General features: G+C 36.0%; 1 protein-coding gene across 3 annotated transcripts; it reads right to left on the reverse strand.

The window, feature by feature from the left end:
• Positions 1-435: 435 nt before the first annotated feature.
• On the reverse strand, positions 436-8,513 carry LOC140755001 (uncharacterized). 3 transcript variants are annotated; one of them, XM_073090166.1, is made up of 6 exons: positions 6,977-7,194; positions 6,387-6,533; positions 6,039-6,135; positions 2,154-2,262; positions 1,777-1,809; positions 436-1,471 (listed from the first exon to the last, which is right to left on the reverse strand). In XM_073090166.1, the coding sequence occupies exons 1-6, from the start codon at positions 7,033-7,035 to the stop codon at positions 1,119-1,121; spliced, it is 798 nt and encodes a 265-aa protein (XP_072946267.1). In that variant the 5' UTR covers positions 7,036-7,194; the 3' UTR covers positions 436-1,118. The 3 variants fall into 3 exon arrangements, with proteins under 3 accessions (XP_072946267.1, XP_072946266.1, XP_072946265.1); XM_073090165.1 differs by lacking the exons at positions 436-1,471; positions 1,777-1,809; positions 2,154-2,262; positions 6,977-7,194 and adding an exon at positions 8,351-8,513 and having other exon boundaries at positions 4,202-6,135; XM_073090164.1 differs by lacking the exons at positions 436-1,471; positions 1,777-1,809; positions 2,154-2,262 and having other exon boundaries at positions 4,202-6,135; positions 6,977-7,202.
• Positions 8,514-19,226: the final 10,713 nt, after the last annotated feature.

The raw sequence follows: 19,226 nt of genomic DNA on the forward strand, positions 1-19,226 counted from the left end.
ATGGCAGTAGCCACTTTTGAAATGTATGGAAATATATTGCGATCTCTATTTTAAATTAACATTATAACATTAGAATTTATTTAAGCTTCAGCACATGATTGCTTCAACAAATTAGAAGATTATTTGTTAATTGGAAAAAAACTACAAAATTATCATATTCTCATCAATTTGAAAGGGTTGAAAGTTGACCTAATTTAAAGTTAAATTATTAAACATTAAAGCATTCGTATCTTTTAAAACAATCTTTTTCATATGAGAAATATAGCCATCTATCATCCATATTAGATTCATAAATAAATAATCTTCGTAGAAAGTAGAATGTAACATATTGAGCTCAAAATGCATTTATATTATTTAATACGGTATTTTAATTATTTAGATGGTCAGCAATTTAGTTGTATTAGGATAAGGCACTTGAATTCAATAAAGAATTGGTTTTAATCTGCTGTAATATGTTTTATTTCAAATTTCAATCACATCATACACAAAATCGAAAGATACATTTATTTTGTGGTTTTGAATTTCGCTTCTATCATATCCCATGTCACAGACACCAATACAACAATAATACTACTTAATGACAAACTAAATTTAGATTACGATACAATACATTAAGAATTTAATTGTTATGTGAACGTCGATATTGTAAAAAGTAGTGAATTGAGTGACAACTAACGCAGATTTATTATATTTAATATTCATTCTTTGAAGCTAGGAACAAACATCAATACAAACATAGTTTAAAAATCGGATGTTTGGTAGGATAGCCACTATTTTGTTCTATGACACCAAATGAGACGTATGTGACAGATAATAGACATTTAATGAAATGCCGGTATTCGGTATTTGCCTGCGACACAATTATGTATAATATAAGTAACAGTTCATATTATATCGATTTGAAAGTTTAACCGTTTGCTAATTGCGGGATTTAATTGTTCAGATTATAATGACGTTCAATTAGTAGGTTTGACTAAATGTAAACTAAACTCATTTATCGCTTAGTGTGAACAGCAACATTAATCAGTTTGCGAACGGTAAAAATTGTCGAGTCCGTATAATATGAACTGGTGTAGCATTACGATCTCAATCGGCAGTCATTTCAATATCTATTGCGTTTACTGCTTTTCCTTGTTAATCTCAAGTTTGGTCGCATTGGCTTCCTTTATACCTTGAGACCCAGCGGGTACCAATTCTTCATTAACAATGAGACCGAGGCAAGTACGTCCCCCTTCAACGATCAGGCAGACAGTCGGAGGCTGGGGTTCGGTATCTTTCATTTTGCGACGTGGGTTCTCAAACTTGGTGAATGGAGCGTTGGGGTCGGTGTACGGCGGCGGGGGCTCTGAGGTCTCGAAGTACGAAGGTGGTAAGTCTGGCGCGCTGATAGAGTCGGTGGACTCCGACGAGAAGGGAGGGAACTCCTGGTGGATTTGCAGCACGTGCATGTCCGACGGCCCTTGATTCAACTCTAGGGAATTAGAAAATAATGATGGTCTATGACAGTAGAAGCAAATGTTACTATTAACAAAAATAACTTGAATGGTTTTGCTTATCTTCTATCTATCTATCACGGCAACGATGTCCAGCCAAAAAAATCTACAAATAACAAAATTAGTTTATCTTGCAAAAGCTGTATACCATATTTTATCCAATTCATATTTTCACGATGAAAAAACCTCACTGTTTAAAAATATGTATACAGAGCTATCTCTTTTAATAGATCGCATTCAATCTGTAATTTACCAATGCGTTGAAGATAAAATTCCGATTTACCTTGTATACGAGACCGCGCTAGTTGACCCCGAACTGAAAAACAAAGAGAAAATCATAATAATATTTTCAGAATTAAGAATCAAATCAAATGAAATCATTTTTTTTAATTCAAAATAGGTTATTTACAGAGCACTTTTTGAATGTCATTACATCTACCACCACCTCACAAAGGTGTTTCGTTATGGAGAAGAAGCGGCGAAAGAAACTCCATAGGACACATCTTTTAAAAAAAGTAAATATTTTTTACAATGGGAAACTTAACCTAATGGTACATGTGGAGCTGGAGCTACATCAAAACACACCGTTTTATCAGTCAAATAATCACTTATTTTATATGCTTTTTACGTAATCTGTAGGGTTATGAGTATGATACATACGTCGCAGCAGAGGCTTGTAGCGGTCGAGGAAGCGTATGAAGATGACCATCAGGACGACCAGCAGCGCGCAAGCCACCGCGTGCGCCACCACCAGCCAGCCCATCACCGGCTGCACACACATCACACATCTTTCAACTTATACTTTTAATTATTTGGAAAAACAGATCCAAGTGTATTTTAGTGAGGAATGAGAATAGCTACATTTTAGTTACGTATTAGTACCTAAATTTTGCGAAGTCGGCGCTCATATTAGACACGCTGTTTAAGCAGTTATTCAACGAAAAATATTGAGTGTCGACTTCAAAACTATGTACTAAACCATTTATTTCATTTTACTTTGTAATGACATAGAAGTCCGTTGTATATTTTTGTTAAATTTTTTATCCTCTCAAGTTGAAGGTCCATTGCATAAATTTCTTACGCCCTTTTCAAAGTTATATGCGTTACAGAACCTAAGTGACACATGCTTAAACGATCAAGGAAAACATCGTGACGAAACCTACGGTTTAAGACTTCATTATATAAAAGTCTTGTGTGTGTAGTCTATCAATCTACACGTAGCCAATGTGGTGGACTAAGGCCTAAACTATTTCTACTCACCCTACGTGGAACCACCCGTTCCCAGTAGAAGGATAATAAAGGATTGATGCTGACGATGACATATAAGTGTAATATCAGAGGAGTTCTCAATATTGATTTTGAAACAAAATTACTTTTACAATTTCGTGAACAGCACCGTGTCATAAAGTTCCGAAAATATGTCAAGAATTTCAAAATTACATGAATTTATGTAAACGCTGCTAAGTTCTACTCGTAGTTTGAAGAGTGTGATATACTTGCGATATTAACAAATAGATTAGAGTTCTTGGAAAAGGGTGTAAAAATGTGTTAATGACAAATGACATCAAAATCATAGCTTGTAAAAAAACCAAGTCTCGCAACTCAGTTTTTCTACTGTAAAAAGTTGTGAGATTCATATAATACCAAGTCGGATAATTTATTCAGTCCCTACTTAAGGGACGTATTGTCTTAAGTTATTATGTAATTTATATCTAACCTAACAACATCTTATTACCATATCAATATTAAAAATCTTTTGTTTGAAACAAATAGATTAACTTGGCATTCGATGATATCTTCGAACCAGCACTAGCGTTGGTGTTAGCTACTCTTTTTCTGAGAGAGTATATGCATATCTTTTTGATTCTATTGCGATTAAAATAGCTGAGCGTATCTTGTCTTTGTTCATCAACCCATTTTTGTCACACTGCTGGGCACGGGTCTCCTTTCAGAATGAGAAGGATTAGGTCACAGTCCACCGCGCTGGCCAAGTGCGTATTGGTAGACTTCACATACCTTAGAGATTTTTTTAAATATAAATCTGTCAAGTATGCGGGTTTCCTCACGATGTTTTCATTCACCGTTTTTAGGTAAGTGATAATTAATTTCTAATACACACATAACTTTGAAAAATCAGATGTGCGTGCCTAGGATTCGAATCTTGGACCCTTCGTTCGAGAGGCCGAGTTTCTAAACCATTAAACTATGACTGCGTATCTTGTCTTACCATCATTCAAATAAGTTTTCAGACAAACTCTAACCTAAACCCATTATTGATTGATTTGATTTGTCCACACTCAGTGTGGATGCACACCAAGTGTGGATTGGTAAATTTCAAAATGTATTTTGTGCGCACATCTTTCGTTCTCTACCATGTACATTTTAACTCTTACTTCTTTATTTAGTTATTACACAAACACTGCTTCTTATTAAAGTAAGAATAACTCTTTGAAATACATTGTTATTCATTTGTGCTAGATAGAACCCCAGTAATATTTGAGGTTAATTGTCTTAAGACGAGACCACTTAACATCCAAAAAAAGATAGCAAGCGGGTGCGCGAACTAATGACATTACAGCCCATTGATATTTCTAACCACAGATGTCTATAAGAATGGAATTCAGCTGCTCCTCTTAAAATAACCTCACCTAGTTGGCATTATACCCTTTCCCAAAGTACAAAGGTTTAAAAAAAACAATAAAAGACACTTTGGTACAACATATAGTATATTATTAAGTAGTTTGATGCCATAGCGCACACCCGCGCCATCTCGATCAAATACATCAATACTTATCATCTTAGTTTACATTCATAATACAGTTAATACATTTCCAAAAAATATTTTAAGGACTACCAAATTTTGCGTTCAGAAAATTTTGTGTACAATATTTAAGTATACAATATGAAGGTTTTTATAATTTAACAATAATAGCAATGTCAAAGTCTTTAACAGTAAATTGCGTCAGAAATGTTATCATTAACTAATGATGCGTTATTTAATGATGCTTTGAAGGATTTTCATTTATCATAAGAAATGTGTAAAATTCAAATTCGTTAGTCATAAATTAATTAAAGCAATAGGGCCGACTCTAGAAGATTATTATTTAAAATAATAATTTATTTTATAAGTATATCTTTCCATAGAGCATTCTTCTAAGTAAGTAACTGTTTTTTTCTGAAATATGTAATTTTCATTTATTTTTTGTATCAAAATCTTTACCCTTTATATCCACATTAAATCAACCTGAAAATAAGATCAAAATTAAATAAAACACTGTCATCGGAATGGAAAATATATGGTAGCCCTTATTTTTTTGATTTTATCATAATAATATTGATAATACTTAGAGTCCCATCTTCTAACTTCCAAGAATTAAAATTCTCAGCTTTACCCTTCACATGCCGATCAGTCCCATTCCTATCAATCCTTAATAACTACCACAGATAACACAATTTGTAATATACTACCCACTAAAATGACATAAACAAAATTCCACACATACCTACCGAATGACACGTAAATCCTTCAACATTTATTTTCATCTTTAATTGTATTTTGTAATTGCCTTTCGTAATATGAAGACAACCTTGGAATATTGAAGTTAAGGATTATCCACAAACACTTAGGAATATCTACGTTTTGAAGAAAATACACCAATATTTATCATTGAAGTAACTGCTTATCCTAAACGACTCTCCATTCTGATCTCCTCAAAGAATTACATTTATTGATGTGTATCATCTAATTTAATAAAATTTTGACTAACTACTTCCAAATAATTATTTTTGTCTCACAAATTAATCATTAACATACAACATTACTAAAAAATCAATAAATGAAAAAAATCAAATGTTACAAATTGATAAATTATTTTCATAAAAAAATTGTAACAATACTCCTTATAGAGCAAAATTTGTAGATAGCCAGATCACTTTTGTAATTTGAAACGTGCGAAATTAGTACAATTTGACAATCGGACGTCCGTTGTATTCGGTTTGTTCCACCCAGCGCCGGTTGTCATTGTGGGCGCGATAGTGGTGGTGGCTATGCTGGTTGTACTGCATGCGAGGCTGCTGGTGCTGCATAAAGCGCACTTGCTGAGCATTCCGGTAATTCACCGCTGACTGGTATTGGTATTGAGAGTGATAGAAATGATGGTGGAAGTGTTGATGTTGGCCGACCACCGGACAGTTAGGGAAGGGAAATCTTTGATTCTGGGGCACCAAGTTCGGATTCCCATAAAAGTGGCACTTAAGGAAATTACTGTATTGATGATGAAAGTGAGCCGGGTTGATTTCCCTGATACTCAGAAGGCATTGCAGATAGAAAGCGTTCTGCGGACTGTAAGCTTGGGCCCACCGCGCCGCCTCGTCCGCCGCCCGATCCGCCGGAGTCGGATCTCTTACAACCAAGTAGCCTGTGCGAATCACCCTGGGTGGTTTGGAGTCATCAGACTTGTAAGTACAATCGTAGTGATGATGTTCATGAATATGTTTTGTCGGTTCACCGGCGTCGCTGGCGGCCAAGTATGTTTGTTTTTTTACCGCTATTCCCCCGTCGGCGATGCCGGAGAAGTGCCAGGGCGCGCCGCGAGGGGGCGTCAGCATGAGGGAGGGCGCTGACGGTGGCGGCTCGCCTGTTCTAAGGACAAATTAAAATTCGAATCAAGGAACGTTACACGACAAATACCACCCAAATTCGACCACGTGATACTTTTATAAAAGTAGAGCGTTTTTAGAATTAGAAACAATTGGAATCAACTTCTTTTTTGCTAACTATCAATATTTGAGAGACAACTTTTGCATAAATTGTCAAATTTGGAACTGTGATAGTCAAATTTTTATTGAGATTGATTTGCTACGTCTGCATTATAAAAGGTAGACTAAACTTACTTCGCCTGTTGGTTCTGGTTGTAGACGATGATGTCGGGGCTGATGAGGCTGGTCCAGCCGATGCCCGCGGACTGCAGGTCTGGCGACTCGCCAGCAGCCTTGCCACGCTTTGGCTCCACGACGGGCAGTGACGTCACTTGCATGGCTCTGTAATCATCGGCATTACCGTTATTATCGTTTTGACTACCAAAAAGCCGCTGTTCTTCTGCTTAATCATCATCAGTATTGCTATCATCATTATCATCAATTTGCTGGTTCAGAATGTGTTGAAGTTTTAGGCCTTCGAGCTATTGCGCCGAAAAGCATTATGTTTTCCTTCCCTATTTTTGCTAACGACAAGTAACTAATAGAAAACTTTAAACCAAACGTTGGCAGACCGTGAATAATTAGATTTGTGTTGCCATCTTGTCGTAAGTACTGTATTTTTCTAATTTTCCAAAATTCAAAAGAGTCTGCGAACGAGTGACAAAATAATTTCTGATCACTCAATATATTTGAATATGTAACACATTATTTGTGTGCTAACAAGTATAATCCGATCGCAACACATTTGTATAAGGTACATATAAGAATCATTGGACTGTACAAACCTACGGAGTTTCCGAGAAATCATCCGACACACGTACGACTTGCATTTATTTGACGACATTTTTATCCAAAACCACCGTTTTTCACTTATAACTACGTAATTTAAATAAAAATTATCCTATTTGTATATTTCAGAACAAAAATGTAAAATCAAAAATTAAATGCGCACAATATGAATAGAAATCACGCTAACGTCTTACTTAACTAAGAAATTGACTGTTATATGCAGTTTCACCTAAATGCAATATTACTTCTAGTTAATGTAAAACCGGTTGTTGTTCCTAATTAATTTAAGTTAGCAAACCTGTATCGGTATTGCTAAATTTTAGACCAATTGTATAACGTCATGTTTCACTGCGCACGCGCATAGCCGCTTGTAAATTGCTTCAGTTTCTTCTAAATTAAGACTAAGAAATACATAAGTCTTTGTGACATAACGTCAATATGTCTTCTTTTGCATTAAATCAGATGTTGATTGCTTCTCGCATGAAATTGTAAAAAATATCAAAATTTAGGCATCCTATCCTATCCTAAGCTGTATTGAAATTCTGAGCTAAAATTGAAAGTCATCGATCTAACTATATACATAGAATGCCATAATAGAAAAATGGTAAAACTGTTTTGCTTCCATGAAGGTTCGTAGATGAACTACGCACAACGCAGTAAGTATTGTTGCTTACTCATCGGTAGTAGCAACATTCGTAGCGAATCAAGAGAAATCGTCTGCCCTTAATCCATCATCACAGTTAGAAATGTGGAGAAAACAATCTGATTGTCTTCACCAAACTTACACAGCATACTCGATTACTCGATAATTAATAACCAACGAATTAATGTACCAAACATCACAATTTTGTAGTTAATCTAGGCAATAATTATCTAAATTCAAACGTTTCTCGCCAATGTTTCGTTAAGATTATTATTTATTACCAATGCGTAAAAAGCCTTCAGTAAAATATCACGTCATAAAATGGCCGCTCGAATCAAAGCGACCGAGCCGCGATGTTTATTACGACCTACGACAACCTGTTACGCTCTGGAGGCTTCCTGGATTGTTTATAACTTTGTTATCCCAATACTTAATGCAAAAATGATGTTGTGACATCAATTTCTATATTCATCAGCTCTTCCCGATCGGCTCGGCGGCCAATCAATAAATCTGGGCTCGGGCTGTGTAGGTACATATATAGGTATAGACAATTGCACGCCAAATGCAATAACATCCTAACTACGCAGTATTTCTCACTCTTCAAGAAATCACTTTGAACCAAAGAAACGACTTGTTACTTGAACAGAAATACATTACAATAAACATCAATAAACATAAAAATTTAATTGCGTCTCAAAATTGTATAGGTACCAAATTTTAGACTCACCAATTTTTCAGAAACGGAGTGGCGTTACTCTTGTTTCTTATCCGAGGGTCCCAAGACCCCCGAAGGATGTTTTAAGAGGGTTTTTGGCCCTAAATCCTTCGTAAATTGATTTATAACAATTTAGAAGACGGAGCGCCGTGTTGTCGGGGCTGGAGCAATGGTGGAAAGGACCGAAGGGCGCATGCGCGGCGCCGAGAGCCTGGACCTAGCCCTAAATATAGATATCGGGTGTGACCCTATAGATGCTGACCCTAATTGAGTTGCAGATTTCTGATACCTTGATTTGTTGTTTTTGAACTATTTAGATCTGTTCCAATATTTTCCATGTTCCTCATTAGTCGGCAATATTTTTATAAATTCTTAATTAATATTTTTCCTATTGTGGACTTTTTTACTTAAATACCGTAATATTTTTAAAAGGTAGCTCGAGCCTCAATTTTCAAATTGAGTAAATGTAGCAAAGAAGTCTGCAGTCCATGTGATGGAAACGATCATCGCAGTCCAGAGAAATTTGTTATCAACCTCAAATATGGATACAAAATTGACGAGTGAACGTGCTTCTCAGTTGTCTGCAAAACTACAAAGTTTCATAACGCAGATATTACACTGTTGTTATTAGTTAAATATAATAACGTAATGATGATATTTGTTTTCTACCTGATTCTATAATCAATTACTGCTCCTGATTACCATACACATAATCAACCCATCACTGTACCATTATTGCGCACAGGTCTCAGAATGAGAAGGATCAGGCGTAGTCCACGGCGCTGTCCAAGTGCGTTTTGATAGACTTCACATGCTTGGGACTTTTTTTAAAGTCTTTCAAGTATGCAGATTTCCTCATGATGTTTTCCGCCGTTAAAGCAAATAATCTTTAATTCATAATACGTTCAATGCTCTGATAAATCAGAGGTGCTTGTGATTTGAACCTCGGACTCTTCGATTGAGAGTCCGACGTCGCGTTTCCACCAATGCTACTTATAGCTCACACGACCTTACAATAGCTAAATATCTTTCATGGATACTCTTCAAGTGGCTTTCCTCTGCGTCATTCTTTTCTGAAGTAAACTTAAGTACTTTTACATGTAATGTTCCAAGTCATTATTGGCCGTAACCATAAAATTAATGGCTGAATAACAAATAGTAGTAAAAGTTCTGCCAAGAAATACGTCCTTGACATATAAAAATATTCCACAATGCATTAAATATATCATTTGTCAAAAAGAGCAATTTATAACCCCTGTGGTGGAGGGATCACCAAACGGATCTGATTCGTAAAGTATTCTGGGTTCGTTCCTTGGTCAGACAAAAATGTCAACAATTAATTTTGGATTTCTTTCTGGGCCAGGTTACGACACGGACTCTTAGTGGAGATGTTTTCTTTACTTTAGAAGTAGCAAACAAGCACATCCATAGTCCATACACGTTGTCGATCTGATGTTAAGTAGCAACCTATGGGTATTTATAATATCCTGACAGTATCATGTCGCCTCTTATATATTATATCGTTTAGTACCTAAATATAAAATATTTAAAATTACTTAGTTTCTAGATAGCCTCTTTTGCAAAATTTGTGGCACTTACTAGGCAAATTCATGGTGTAGATTTAAATGTCGCTCTTGCAAAAATCACCCATATTTGTCCCGAAATTGCAAAAAGCAGTATAATTTCAAAAAACAAAGGACCCTGTTCCTATACTTCTTATTATCACAGTATAAGGATATACTTATACTGTGCTATTATGGTAAGACGCCAATTTAAATTGTCCTATTTTTACATGACTATCGAGCTAGATTCAGTTGCGTAGTATTTGTGGATAAACGAGGTTAATTTCCCTGTATCTCGCGTGTCCCCAATCTGGGGAAATGGGTCAACATCGAAGGGTTGTTTGCGCGCTGCGGACGCTGGCCAGTCTGTTTGATTGTGATACTGCAGTGAAAAGAACCACAATAACATTATATACCTGATTTACATACGTTTCAATATTATGTGTCTAAATTAGCACTCGCTTTAAGGAAATGTTTGTGAGAAGGAAATCTTGATTTTTTATAAGATGGACTAGCAAATGAGCTCGCAGCCCATCTGAGCGTAAGTGGTTACTGCTGCCCATGAACAGCTGTGATTAGCTCCATATAGAACCTGAAGCCGATCACCGATGTGTTGCCTCTAACATTTTTTTTACCGTATAATATTATGTTATTCGCGAAAACTCTCAAGAAATGTTCACACTTGTATGACGACTACTAATTGGCAATTTAACAGCTCGGTAAACTTTACTCAAATCCTAGAAGGTAGAGCATGCATGGACTATCCATGAACTCAACATACAACTTTAAAAGTCTGTCCTGAGAAGCTTCATTTTCACCAGATTGTCATCAAAATCGACTTATCACAACCTCTGAAAGCTCGTTCGTCAAACAATAGCCACTTTCGATTAAGGTTTATCAGGGCTTACCCGGCTCCATAAGATCGTGAACATTATGTCATCATAAACTGTTTATTGGTGTCAATTTATTGAGTTCAATCACGATTACGATTCCAAGGTCTTATTACTTTCCCGAGGCTTGAAAGACAAACCTGGCTATAAAATTTCGTAAACTGTAAAAGAGAATGATTTACAATAAATTGACTGTTTAATATTGAAATATTAAAAATAATTATGAATAAACATTTATTGATAAATTAAAGCGATTTTAACGGACAGAAATATTTTCAATCCAACTATTTGGATTTTTTTTTTAAATATTTCAAGTTCAAATCACTCATAACACAGTTTATGGAATGTCGGTTAGTCAGGTTAGCCATTTGGTCGAAGGATTATTTCATAGTAAAGAGTCGAGTTCAAATATGACAGATTTTCGGCTACTAAGGTAGTATTTTCTGGTTCGATTAAAACCGATTTCTGTCTTATAATAACTTTATACGCTAACGAGCTTTTGCCCGCGGCTTCGCACGTGTTACGAAGTAATATTTTCATCCCCTATTTTATCCCCTTGGGGGTAGAATTGATCAAAATTCTTTCTTTCCTACGTCATAACATCTACCTGCATGCCAAATTTCAGCCCGATCCGTCCAGTGGTTTGGGCTGTGCGTTGATAGATCACTATGTCAGTCAGTCACCTTTGAGTTATTTATATTAGATATCAGTCTTATTACATGGTAAGGTAAGGACTAGAATTCTAATATAAGGAGTTGCAGTTTAGCCCTTCTGGGTAGGAATACATTTGTAATCTACTTTTAACTTACTTCTGACTAACCGTCTACCGTGGTGAAAAGTCTGTAAAACCCTGTAAATGATCTTCTTATTCACGTATTCTCTGTTCACGTTCGGCGGTGTGGTGGCACTTAGCCACGTTTTGAGAATTTTAAATTATAAAATTTATATTTCATAAATAAGTTTTTTGTATTCTTCTCAGAAACCCTTTTCATTTAATATTCATAATACTTATGAGGGTGCAAAAAATAAATTCGTCGTCTTGAGGCGTCCGCCATATTGGATTTAGAATGACGTCACTAAGTTAATCATGCAATCGGTTGAAGTAAATCATTTTAAAATCTCATACATAAAATACATTTGAACTGAGGAAGCTTGAATAAAAGCAAAAATAAAGGTTAAACCCTTTATTTTTGCTTTTATTAATTAAAACATTAGCGTTCATAAATTCCTTTTTATGAGATATCCCTTTCATATCATTGTTGTTTGACGCTGAAGCACAGTAAAAGATAGTTATACTGTGGCTGAAGCCTCTATACAAATGGGAACATCTCCTTTATCCCTCAAGCAAACATGTTACCGTGATTACCATATGAATACATTCATACTAGACTTTGAGGAAATGAACAAATACGATCTAAGCTAACATGAATACTTAATGGTCTTTATTTTTCTGACTTCGAAGGGGCTGGTTTTATCCAGCTTTCTATTTACACTAGCTTTCACCTGTGGCTTTGCTCGCGATCAAAAGTCATTGCTATAATTTGATAACATTTTCCTGAATTTCATCAGGTTAAATTATAGGTACAACAAACGGAAAATTACAGAAAATACAATATTTCTTTATTGCGATGGAAATAAAATCATATGGATGTTGTGAGGGGTTTTCTACTATATTTTTTCAATAGATTACTTAATAATTACCAAGTGCAAGTCGAATTCGTTACCACAGGTTTATATAAACTTACTAACACTTTACTAACACAATTACTAACATATTTGTTTAAGTAAACGATTTTTGATTTGATTGAATTCGCACACAGATGATTCTGCACCATACAAAATCCTTTTTTTTGTTTTTTATAATATAGGAGTAGCAGACGAGCATGCAGTCCACCTGATGGTAAGTGGCTACTGCCGCCCATGGACATCTGTAATCAACCCCAGATAGGATTAGATATTCCCACCTGAAATCGGCCACAGATATGACGCTACCTCTGAGGACTAAGCTGGAACGCCTCGGAAAAGTATGTCTCCCTTACCACACCCTTCAAACCGGAACACAGCAGCGCCTAACACTACTGTTATTAGGTAGAAATAGGTGTGGCGGTGGTGCCGCTGGAGTCGAACCACAAAAGGTTCTACCACCTTTATTATCATAGCAGCCAAGGGTCAATAGACAAAGCGAAAAATTGTTTAACTTACTTTGTAAAAATTGACGATCTATTACGGTTCAAAAGATGGTGCCTTGTGACATAGGGACGGACAAATATACAGCTTACTAAAAGGGTTCCGCTTTTGCCCTTTAGGTACGGAACGCTAAAAATGAAAATCCTTTCTATTTAATGTTCTATCTCTCTGAATAGGCTAATAGAAATTATTAAACTTATTTTGTAAATACTGTCATACTCGTATTTGTAATTGTGCGTGAATATTTTTTCCTTTAACATATTTATATACCTACAATATTTACGGACGGAGCCGCGAGGCGAAGTCTGTCTACGCTAGCGGCTAAGCGAGTCTTGAATCGCAATTCTGTTGGACGCGCTCCAATAACGTCTTCGGGTCTAACTTCGCTGAGTTACTTGCGAAAGGGCATCGTACTCTATATTGTAGCGTCTTGCAATTAGAATACAAAATATTATTTTTGCACATATAATAAATAGAGGTGGCAATCCGGCCTCTCAATCTGAAGGACCAAGGTTCGAATTTTAGGCTAGAACTAAGATTTTTATGTACAATTAAGTAGAATTTAATTATCACTAACTGTTATTTTGAAAGAAAATGTGAATAAACCTACATTCTTCTTGTAATATTGGAGTAGCAGACGAGCATGCAGTCCACCTGATGGTAAGTGGCTACCGCCGCCCATGGACATCTGTAGTCAACCCCAGATCGATCGATATTCCTATCTGAAGTCGGCCACAGATGCTCGTTACCCCTGAGGACTACGCTGAAACCCCTCGGAAAGGTATCTCTCCTTTACCACACCCTTCAATCAGAACACAGCACTGTTGAACACGGCTGTTATGAGGCAGAAATAGGTGTGAAGGTGGTGCCGCCGGAGTCGAACCACAAAAGGTTCTAAAACAAAAGGGTTCTACATTCCTGAAAGTTTTTAAATCTATCAAGATTGCATACACCTTTGAGATTTAAGCACACGCACTCGACCAGTATGGTCCACTATGGTTTAACCTTCCTCGCTGCAAGAGGAAACGTGCCCAGCAGTGGGACGGTAATGTGATGACGATGAATAAATTTTATGCATCTATTCTCTTACACTAGGTCGTTTTGCTATAGGTATGTGGACATTGGTATCATAGATGCCATAGACCCATGTGTGTTCAAGTGTTCACACATGGGTGATAGAGTGCACATGTCTGCCTGACTGGGGATCGAACCCGGCCCTCTATGCGTGTCAGACAGGTACAGTGACCGCTGCGCTGCACGGATCGTTAACTACGCGTAGACTAACTTGTGCACGCGACTTCGTCTGAACTTTAGTTATTTATACAAGAAAACTATAGTAAAATGTATGTGTTTAACTGTTTATATTTGGAAATGGATAATTGTTATTTTTAACATCTTATTAGTATCATAAAATAACTTTTATTAACTTAGAAATATGTTATCTAACTAATATTATAAATGCGAATGTACTTTAGTTTTTTGTTTGCTACGTATTAACGCCATGAATGAACCAATTGTCATTATATTTTGTACACAATTCAGGGGCCCAGTAAAGTCATAGGGTATGTTTTATCCACCAAAAAGTACTGTTCCCGAGAGATAGACACGGACAGTTGTTATCGACCTGGGATTGCAAACAAAGCCGCTGGTTAAAGCTAGTTATATCTTCAGGACTATTTAAAATCTACCAACTATCGCAAAAATATGTAAAAAAAGTATAAAAAGTATAAGTATTATTACTTAAACAGCAATCTCGTGCAGAATACTTTTGGGCAAAGGATATAGTGTTAATAAACTTAAGTATTTAAAAAAACAATTCAATAAATTGTTAAAAAACCAAAAAATCCAACTGCTTAAAACCATAAATAAGAAAATAATTATTTTTTAATAACTAAGAAAGTCAAGTAAGTTTAGTTCCACTTTCTCCAATGAAGCTTTAAGGTTGTGTGAACGGTCTAGATTGGGGGGTGCCAGATCTGGCTCCGGCAGATCGATGCGAGCCGCCACTCCGGCGCCTGCAGCCTCCGTCGCCGAGACACACTGGGAGATAGGATACAGCAACATCTTATTGAAGAATGTATCTTATTAATTGGTATAGAAATTAAATGCATAGGCTATAGAATGGGCATTGTCAACATTTTCACATAAAACCTTTCACCCCGCTGCAAAATGACATCTCAGATTCTTAGAAAGTTGATATATATTCAGTAACAACTCATTACCAATTGGTAATAAGTTGTAGATGACACTTATCTTCCCCATGTCCGGTCTATTGCTATTAGTTAGAATGTATAATCATTTAATAATAATAATAATCAAGTAGATTGTATGCTTTATTCATATTTAATGAATGGTAGTCTAACTATAACTAGTCTAATAACTCAAAGGACTGACTGACATAGTGATCTATCAACGCACAGCCCAAACCACTAAACGGATCGGGCTGACATTTGGCATGCAGGTAGATGTTATAACGTAGGCATCCGCTAAGAAAGGATTTTGATCAATTCTACCAAGGGGATAAAATAGGGGATGAAAGTTTGTATAAATCTTCTTAGTTAATAATATTACTTCGTAACGCGAGCGAAGCCGCGGGCGAAAGCTCGTTATTCATAATGATGAATGGTGTTGTAATGGTGGTGTAACTTTCTTATTACGCATTGTCAAATAAATCGTATGACATTAACTTAGTCTTGCTGATAGTCTTAAGTGGCATCACTCCAACAGATCCTGTATTCTCTTAATCAGACGGATTCTTCGGGATCTTTTAGGGTTAGTAGGTAAAAATAAGATTAGGTTAACCCCAAGCATGGTGTGTTGGTGGTACTCCGATATACATAAGTATCTGCACAATAGTTCATCAATTCTTCATAATAAAAATCGAAAATACATCACAAACTACAAATTTCGAATGCATGGAATGACGAATTTTATACAACTGTACATTAACTATTTCTTGCCCATCTGCCCAGATAATTAAGTAGTTCATAAAAATCAAGTAGATTGTAAGTCTTACTCATATTATTATACGTTGGACAATTTGATGAAAATGCATAATCATAATGTATAATGTAAGCCTCTCTGTAAAGTACTCTACTATTCTCTGTAACAATTCTACACCTGTGGACAAAATTAATAAACCCTATTTGTACGTAATCTTAGCATAAATCCGTATAAATGAATAGGCAACAAAGGGTAGCGGGAGTAAAGCAACACTCACATGTTCGCACAAAAGAGAGACAAAACATAAAGCGCCTATTTATCAATTGAGACATTTAATGTTTCGTTCGTTTCGTACACTATAGTTCTGATACAATCCGCTAGGGGCGCTGATTGGAATTTATATGGTCAATTACGTAAACAAATACCAAAACAGTAATATTTGTCAAAACGTAAAAACTCATGGTAATGGTACAGGGTGTAAGCAACAAAGCGCGCTGCCGGTGTGTCGCCGCCCGCCCGCCGCCGCCCGCCCAGTCGCGCGCCGCTCGCCACCGCACAACATTCACAACTGTGCCTCAAACAACTGTGTTTTCGTTACACTAACAACACTTTTATTAAAATAACCTTACAATATAACGGTTTCATTAGTAAGTGTTATGTAGATATTGAAATTTGAAAGGAAAAGTTGTAAGGAGTAAATGTAAAGGAAATGTAAAGTTTTCGGTAACGTAAACAGTGAGTCACTTTTACGCGAGAGGAAAGTTAGGGTAAGTACAGGAGTTCTTCTTATTATTAATATATGAAATTATATTGTATATATTATATTATATTCTTATTATTATTATATTTTATTTGAACATGTTTATCTTTTTGTTCTAAGCGGTTTAAGTATTATTATTTTTCATATTTGTAGTTACGCAAAAAAGTTATTTACTTCATTTCATTCTGTATTTAGAATATATCTATAGTTTTAAAATGAAAACGGAGACTTAATTACCTGGATAACTTAAAAAAATAAAACATGTAAACAAGAACATCAGAATCCAAAAAGTGTTGAAATATTTTTTGTCGTCCAGTTAAGTTCGAACCCGGGACTTTTGTATAAGCTAATAAAACAACTAAGAGCGCACTAGTAATATCAGCCCTATAACAATATGTATAGACAAGTCTAAAATACAATGCACAGAATTCTATGTATATATCTTCTTCATTCCCTTTAAACTTTTACTTCAATTTTATTCTCTGTTTACGCATTGATTTTAATTAAAGTAATTTTCAAAAATTAATACCATAGTTCCCCGATAACGTACAAAAAGAAACATTTGTAAAAGTCAAATAAATAGACTGTTTTCGTAACTAAGATCGAGCGTAGAAGTTAATATTTAGCAAAACACGCGAAAATAAATCTCGAATTTCTCTCGAAGCCTATTTTGAATTCGTACGAACTCGCGCGACCTTTTCTTAAAGTCAAAACTTATAAATTTACAACGTTGTCGCAATAACGACGGTCTGTGCGTACTGTTTTAGTAATTCTTGTCTTATTTTTCTCCAAGGATTCCTTTTATAGAAGTATAGAAACTTTAATAAAACATAGGTACCTTACTTTTTGGTACTCAAATGCTCTGCTGTATGCCAAATAATCACAAGAATAACTAGAGCATTATTATAAAAAAAAAAATTACTGGAAAACATTACCTTCCGTTGTTCGCGATTCCGCGGTAAAAATATCTTAAATTTCTTTGACGACGATGTTGAATTTACATACCTATTTTAAGAGCCATTTATGAAAGGAGTTTCTCGCATGTTTCGGGTCGAGAAATCGTAAGAAACTATCACAAGCAATAATCGGCATAACATAATCGTATCAAAATGTTTACACACAGGCGAGAACTAACATCTCGCCTACGATTATGTCATACGAGACTAGCATATGACTTATCGCCAGGCGATATTTGCCTATATTTGTTTACACGACGAAATTATAGTAAGGACATTCTTACTTATAAGAATCTCGACTTGTCAAACGTTGTCAAACACGTCAAGCACGAATCCCGGTGTGAATTTTATTTTGGGAAATTTATTCAAAGCAGGTCCTCATAAAACACACGCGACCCTCACTAAGTTAAAATCTTTGTGCATTACATCTATAATAATCGGCTATAAAAGAGTAATTAGTGCTTAGTTTGCTACATATGTTATACACCATTTCGAAGCTGTCATTGTAACGTTTTCGGGCGTGCATAGTTGAAAAAGATCGGTTTATTGTAAATGATGGAGCGGCCTCATTGTGTTGGATGCAAGACACTAATATCAAGCAAGGAATTTATGACTTGTCAGGAATGCAAGCATAAATATGATTCGCCTTGTGCCAATCTCTCGCCAAAACGTTATAAGAGATTGAACCACGAAGTAAGGCTCAAATGGAAATGTATTGAGTGCAAGAGCAAGTTACCAAAACCAGATAACACCAATACGCCAATCCGTGCCCTTCTTTACTCTAAAACTGAAGACGACACAGAGATTGATGAAGATAGTTATGTAACCATTCGAAAAACCAAGACTGACTACTCAATACCAGACAATATAAGGGAGGTTTGGAGCAGTGACATGAAGAAGGATATCGAAGCCATAATCGAGGAAACAATTGCAAGAACGGTATCAAAACAACTCACAGCTATCATCAGTCAATGCTCGACGTTTCAGGAATCACTGGTATTTTTAAGCGGGCAATATGAGAGTCTCAAACAGCTTCTAGGTACAACCTCAACGGAATTGAAGCATATCAAAGATGAGAATAAGACTCTTAAAGAAAGTTTGAATTCTTTGACTGCACGTTGCAAAGTCCTAGAAGACGAAAATATAAAACAGCAACAATGGGTCAGGCTACAGAATGTGGAGATCATTGGCGTTCCTGAAGAAAAAGACGAAGACACTGTTACTATTGTCCAAAAAGTATCGCAACAAATCGGTGTCCGTATTGATCCATCCGACTTAGAGTTTGCTCATCGCGTACAGCCGCGTCGGCAGGGAAGCGCCGTCAGCGCGCGGCCTATTATTGCTCGCCTGCGACAACGGGCGGTCAAAGATCGTATTGTAGCTGCTGCGCGTAAATTTCGTAATTTAAATACCCGAGATATAGGAATGGAAGGTGAAACTCACAGAATATTTATTAACGAACATCTATCAAAAGAAAATAAAATGCTACTGACATCTTGCAAACATAAGGCCAAAGAGTTAAATTATAAATACATCTGGACAAAAAACTGTCGGATTTTTTGCAGAAAGAACGAGACTTCTCCTCCCATT

Source organism: Epargyreus clarus, unplaced genomic scaffold (genome assembly GCF_041222505.1).
Source record: "Epargyreus clarus isolate Ecla_fem2 unplaced genomic scaffold, WU_Ecla_fem_2.2 ptg000032l, whole genome shotgun sequence".
NCBI lineage: Eukaryota > Metazoa > Arthropoda > Insecta > Lepidoptera > Hesperiidae > Epargyreus > Epargyreus clarus.